The sequence below is a fragment of the Brassica oleracea genome, chromosome C4, assembly GCF_000695525.1.
Source record: "Brassica oleracea var. oleracea cultivar TO1000 chromosome C4, BOL, whole genome shotgun sequence".
Lineage (NCBI taxonomy): Eukaryota > Viridiplantae > Streptophyta > Magnoliopsida > Brassicales > Brassicaceae > Brassica > Brassica oleracea.
Window position 1 is genome coordinate 37,925,832 of NC_027751.1, and position 6,604 is coordinate 37,932,435.

The 6,604-nt window shown below is 38.1% G+C and overlaps 1 protein-coding gene and 1 pseudogene across 1 annotated transcript; one reads left to right on the plus strand and one right to left on the minus strand.

Annotated features, from left to right (window-relative positions):
* Nucleotides 1-242: 242 nt before the first annotated feature.
* Nucleotides 243-1,787, minus strand: LOC106336762 (prohibitin-3, mitochondrial). Its single transcript, XM_013775694.1, has 3 exons — nucleotides 1,407-1,787; nucleotides 642-1,174; nucleotides 243-531 (listed from the first exon to the last, which is right to left on the minus strand). The coding sequence occupies exons 1-2, from the start codon at nucleotides 1,716-1,718 to the stop codon at nucleotides 653-655; spliced, it is 834 nt and encodes a 277-aa protein (XP_013631148.1). The 5' UTR covers nucleotides 1,719-1,787; the 3' UTR covers nucleotides 243-531; nucleotides 642-652.
* Nucleotides 1,788-2,601: 814 nt separating this feature from the next.
* LOC106338825 lies at nucleotides 2,602-5,381 on the plus strand (annotated as a pseudogene).
* Nucleotides 5,382-6,604: the final 1,223 nt, after the last annotated feature.

Below are 6,604 nucleotides of genomic sequence, written 5' to 3' on the forward strand. Positions count from 1 at the left end.
TAACAATTCTTGGCATACACAACCAAAGATGGGAAGGTACCTCTAACAGTTCAACTCGGAAAAAAAACATATAATCATAGATAGCATCAATCTTTCGTGAAACCAAAACCAACATGTTTGTTTGTACATTCTATCTGTTTACAATCATATTTTTGTCATAAACACGGCTGATAATCTTTTCATTGAATGGATATTACATCAATGATCAATCATACGAGTGCATATTAATAAGCAATGAAAGATGATGTTTGTTTCACATGGTCTTATAATAAAACACGTCGCTTCACTCCACCGCGTATCCTCAAAACTAACTCTTACATCAACTACGTATTTGTGAATTGAGACTGTCTTGTGTTTATTTATTGAAAATAAGATAGATCTCAAACAAGGTAAATGTTATATAATTCAAAGAGCATTTTGGCCAAGTAAAAAGTTTCTTCTTTTTCTTCACAGTTCAAAGAGCATTTCACCATTTCATTAAATCCAGATTCACAACTTGATCATTAAAATGTCGTAGAGGTTCCCCATAACCTGCAAAAGAAAAAAAAAACACAAGACAAAAGTATTCAGACAAATCTCACAGCAACAAGTTCTTCCAAGACAATAACTACATAATTCTAGTTTGGCTTTTTTCCACATACCATTTAGTTCATCAACGGTTCAGAGAAAAGAGCATGCTCTGTCCACCGGGCAAGTAAGCCACATTAGGAGATCTAGCAAGTGTAGCTGCAACCTCCCTCGAAGCTTCAATCCTCCTAAGCTCGATAAGTCCCATACCAGCTTTAGCCGTAGCGTCAGAGATCAACTGTGCAGCTTCACTCTCACCTTCAGCTCTTATAACCGCAGCTCTCCTCTCTTGATCAGCCTTCATCACCACAAACTTAGACCTCTCGGCCTCCTGTTGCGCCACCTGTTTCTGCTCAACAGCCTTTGAGAACTCATAACCGTAAGACAAGTGCGTGATGGCAACATCGTCGAGCACAATGTTGAAGTCTTTGGCACGTTTGATTAGCGATTCACGAACAAGCGCTGAGACGTGAGGACGGTCAGTGAGGAGCTGGTCAGCGTTGAACTGTGCGACCACGGCTTTTAAAACCTCGTTTCCAATAGAAGGAAGAACCTTCTCGTCATACTCTAGACCCAATGTTTGGAATATGTATGGGAGACGCATAACCTTGAGGCATGATTAACATCAGTCATCAGCATAAACAATTCAAATACTATACAATGGGATTAAAGCAGCATAAAGATTCTACATTTCCATAAACCCTAACCCCTAAATCCAATTCCTTATAGTCAAAACCCTAACCCCTAAACCCAATTCCTGAGATTCGAACTATGATAACATCAGCACAACCTCAATGACCGTGGCGATTCGATCAAGCAAGTCTAGTTCGAAATTATACCTCAGGGCGAGAGAGAACACGAAGGGTGAGATTGACCATCTGAAGATCCTTCGTACCGGAGATCGACGAGAACGTGTGAGGCTTCGTGCGGATGTCGAAGATGTGAGGCTTCTGCAGAATCGGGATCAGGAAATGAGTCCCTTCGCCGACGGTCTGGTCCATCACTCCTCTGAATCGATCGAAGATCACAGCTCTCTCTCCGCCGTCAACGGTGTATAGCGACGTGTTCAGCACCGTCGCCGCCGTTCCAAGGCCGAAAGCCGCCTTCGCTAGATTGGAGAGGAACGAAACCGCCGCTTGTTGGCTTCCCATTTCTCGATTCGGAGTAGGGTGAGGCGTGAAGAACGAAGTGAGGAAGATATTGAGACGACGACGAGAGGAGGAGGAAAGTTTTGTTTAGGGTTTATGGAAGCCACTACGGAAAGTGCTTTAATGGGCCAAGTTTATTACCCAATAACATGAGGGTTAAGCCCATTAATAACCCGTCAGAATTATCAAAAATATAAGAAGATAGATTGGCCCGGCCCACAGGAGAGAACATTTACAAGATTGCAACATCTATTACATTTACATTTAATTTTATTATTTGATGTAGATCTTCTTTTTCGTCAAACTAGTTTTCATATATTAGAACTTACTCTAAGTTGTTCAACATACAAGGGCCTTGGTCGTTTCTTAACTGCTTCTAGCGGCAGCAGCAAAAAAGAGTACTGCATCGGTGACCAAAATAATAGAATCTGAAGTTGAAGTAATCGCTAACAGATTTTTGGAGACACAAAAACCGAGACGCCGGTGCAGCTAATATTTAAGTGTCCGTTCTGCTTGTTGTTAATTTTTGTCGCGACTGGAAAGGTGTTTCATCCGTGTTGTTGTGTGTTGCCGGGAAAACATGTTTACTTTTTGATCGATTCAGTTAGACGCAACAGTTAAGAAACAAACATGGCCAAGATTTAAAAAAAAAACTAAAATGGTTGAAAGAACCACAACTATATAGATTAATAACCTAAACATTAAAGAAATTAATAGGAGTATACAACCTAAGCAACTAAGAACTCTATTATTGCTAAAAAGTGAAAAGCAGTTTTGAGAATGAGATATCACACAAAATGATCTACTGTTCAGAGATGCTGTAGCAACTAGTACATAAGCACAACGGCAGTCACAGCTACAAACACAGAGGCAACAGTGCACCAACATGGGTTTAAAACAGTGTGTTAAGACTTCTCTAAGGAATGAGGCGACCTCGGTTGTGGGGGTCACCGCCTTAAGGAGGTGAAGCCATGCAAATTTAAGTAAGCGTTGCTTCAACCTTGCCTCAAGCCGCCTTGGAAGCCTCACGTCTCATTACTTATGCAACTAATTAAAGGTAATATTCCTATCACAAGTTATTTTGCATTCGAAAAATGGGAATTATGATTACCATTTAGTATTCACTTCTTTTGGCAGTTTCGAAACTTCAGTTCACGTAAAAACTAATTAACGTCTTTACATTTTTGAACAAAGATACTTGTAAGTGTGACTCTTCTACTATCCGAGTATATATTTTTTCTGCCGCTTCTGGTTCTATAAATCTTTTGATTATTTCTTCTGCTCTATTCTCTAAATATTCATACTCTTTTCTTATCACCCTGTCTACTTCGACTAAACAAGTCGATCCAGCAAGAAAGTATGCCACTGCTGATCCTAAGAAGTTTGATTGTTGGATATATAAGTTTTGTGGTAAGGTCACAAATGGTGGAGTTTTACGTGTTAAACAACATCTGATTGGAGGCTAGCCAACTGTTATTCTCTGTCCTAAAGTCCTAGATCATATGAATGAAGAAGTCAAAAATTCCTCATTAACAAGGATGTAGCTAAAGCTTCTCTCCAAATGCAACAACCAGTGTTTGATTTTAATTATGAACTAGAAGAACTTCAAACAAGTTAAAAACGTCCATGTCATCTCAATCTGAAGAAACGTAAAGGTCATATAGACATGCTTGTTGCTCCTACTCCTCTTGATGTATTGAAATGAAGAAAAGACAAAATATTTTTTTGGAGTATGTTATTAAGAACTTATGGACAATGCTTTTAGTACTACTGCAAAATAGTTCTACGATTCATCGTTTCTTTTCAATGCATCCAATTATGACAATTTCAAAGAGGTACTTGAATTTGTAGCTCAGTATGGTTATGGTTTTAAGCCACCAAGTATGTATGACCTGTGAGTTCCTCTCTTGGCTAAAGAAATCAAGGAAACTGAGAATCATCTGGTCGAACACAAGGCCTAATGAGTAGCAAAAGGATATTCAATCATGGCTGATGGATGACATGATCCAATTGTACAAAATAACATCATCAACTTCCCTTTGTAACTCTCCAAGTGGATCAGTTTTTTCTAAAATAGTTGATATTTCAATGGCTATGAAAGACTCTAATTTGTTGTTTAACATTCTTGATTGTATGGTGGATGAAGTTGAAGAGGCTAATGTTTTCCCAAGTGGTAACCAACAAGGCATTTAACTATGTTAAAGTTGGTATGTTTATTTATGTCCAATCTTTATGTGTTTTTGTTTATGTAGTTCTTATGAATCTAACTTTATCTTCTATTCTTCTAATTCATAGGGGAGATACTATTGACAAAAGACCACATCTATATTGGTTTCCTTGTGCATCACACTGCACTGATCTCATGTTGGAGAATATAGGAAAGATTCCTTTAGTTAAGGCTGCAATAACAAGTTGCATCTTTTTGAATGGCTACATTTGTGGTCTACTTCTGTCGAGAATATGATGAGAAGGTTCACAAACCAAAAATATTTGCATAGACCACCAGTTACTCGGTTTTTTACGTCATTCATCACACTTGGCCAATACTACCACCACAAGGATAACTTGAGAAAGTTTATAACTTCTCAAGATTGGATTGATTCAAAGTGGTCAAAAGAATTATGAGCAAAGAAGGGGAAACAAATCAGTATGCAAGACAACTTCTGGAAAAAAGTTGTTTATGCAATCAAGTTGACTGGGCCATTAGTTAAAGTTCTTCGATTGGTAGATGGGGATAAAAATCAGCGATAGGGTACATTTATTAAGTAATTGACAACGCTAAGGACACCATTACCAAATCCTTCCTCCATGAAGGAGATAAGTACAAGTGTATTTCTAAAATAATTGATGAAAGGTGGAACTGCCAATTCCATCAGCCTTTTACATGCTGCTGGCCACTTTTTGAATCTTGAATTTCAGTACAAAGGGCCTGGAGTGTATTGTGGAGAGCTCATGACATGTTTACACAACACCTTTGAAAGATTGGTTCCTCAAGTTACAACATAAGATCAGATACTTAAAGAGCTAGATCATTTTAAGAATGCTTCTAGACTCTTTAGTAATACCATGAAGATAAGACAAAGGGCAACAAGGGGACCAAATGAGTGGTAGCGGTCTTATGGAGCTTATACTCCAACACTTAGAGTTTTTGCTGTAAAAGTTCTTAGTCTCACGTGTAGCGCAACATGTTGGGAGAGATATTGTAGTGTGTTTCAGCATCTCCATACCAAGAAAAGGAATCGATTGACTCAAGTCCAGTTGAATAACATGATTTTTGCTAAGTAAAATTGTGCTTAAATGATTGTAACTATCTGAGCGATACAATTGATTTTATCGATCTAGAAAAAAATTGATGAGAGTAATAAGTGGTTGATAGGAATAACTGGTGGAGAATCTTTCGATGATGACTTTGTTGATCTAGTGTTTGCAGATGATGATTTAACATGGGAACTGGTAAGTAAGGCATCCAGAGCTAATGAACCTAGTTACCCTACTACAACATCTTTTACTATGAGTGAAAGAGGAAACAATTCATCCACGAGCTCAACTCAAGGTCAAAGAGCTTCTCAAAGACCGTCACCATCTTCAGTGATGTTGATTAATGATGAGAATGAAATTCAAGAGGATGTTGGAAATGGGGCTAATAAGTTTGTGGGCGTTGATTAGTATGAAGGCAGTGATGATTTTTATTTTCAGTTTATAAAGTATGTTTCCAAGTCTGTGAAGACTTAGGTTTTACGCTTAGTTTTTTTAAAGAGTTTGTTGGTTTGATTCTTTGTTTTAAGACTTTGTTGATTTGATTCTCTGTTTTCTTGAAGACTTTGTTGGATCAACAGTCTGTTTTACAAAGACTTATTTATCTAAAATTTTGATGATATGGGACAATGACAAAGAATGGAAGAACCTGAATGATTTCTATGTACTAACCCACTAATCTTATGTGTATTGTTTAGACTACGCCTTGGGTTGGCGAAGCGTTCTGGAGAGAAGCTATAACCTTAGGCGAATTTGACTTTCCTCCTAGCCTCAAAGGATGACACACTATTTTAAACCAGGGCCACCAACTAGTTGAACCTGAAAACTGTGAGGAGAACCTCAATGGAGAATAGTTGTGAAGTTGCAAGAACCTCAACTACGAAATAGACAAACTTGGAGCGAAAGAATTACTTATATTTTTAGAGTAAATGAGTTCTATCTTTTCAAATGTCAAACCTGAAACGATAGACAACAAATCCAACAAGACAAAAGTCAGAATAAAAACCTCATATTGAGGTAATAAGGAGCTACAAGATCTTGACTTACTCACACAACGGTAAAATAAGTTTTGTACTGAAACTCAAGGAGTGTATACCATCCTCATACTGAAGTAACATGAGCCAAATGTTGAGACTCAAGGAGAGAGCAATATCCTCATAGTGAGATAAAGGTAGTCTTATATTGATACATTCAACAACTAATATATGGCAAGATTCAACCATATATAACTTATTCCAAAAGATAACAGAGACCATACTTTATGAAGACTATACGAAAAGAGAGGAAGGTTCTGCAAAGGGTAACCAAGTCTCCAATTGGGGAATGATACAAGATTGAAAGCATAATCAAGCAGTAGATAGACACTCTCTAAAGAACACAAAAACTACTTCGGTTAATCCAGAAGTCGTTGAACCAAAACTTAGACAAGAAGCTGCAAACAAATGGAAGGAGGGTCGCCTGAGAGAATGGAATGGATCCGGTGGGTCATGAATCTTAGGAGAGTCGAGAGGAGGTCACAACGAACATGTTTAGAATAAAAGTTAATGGTGGTGGCTCTAGAGGTTGATTTGGCAAGGGCAAAGCCAAATTTCGAGCAAACATCATCAAAACCATGGAAGCATGGCCGGCTAATT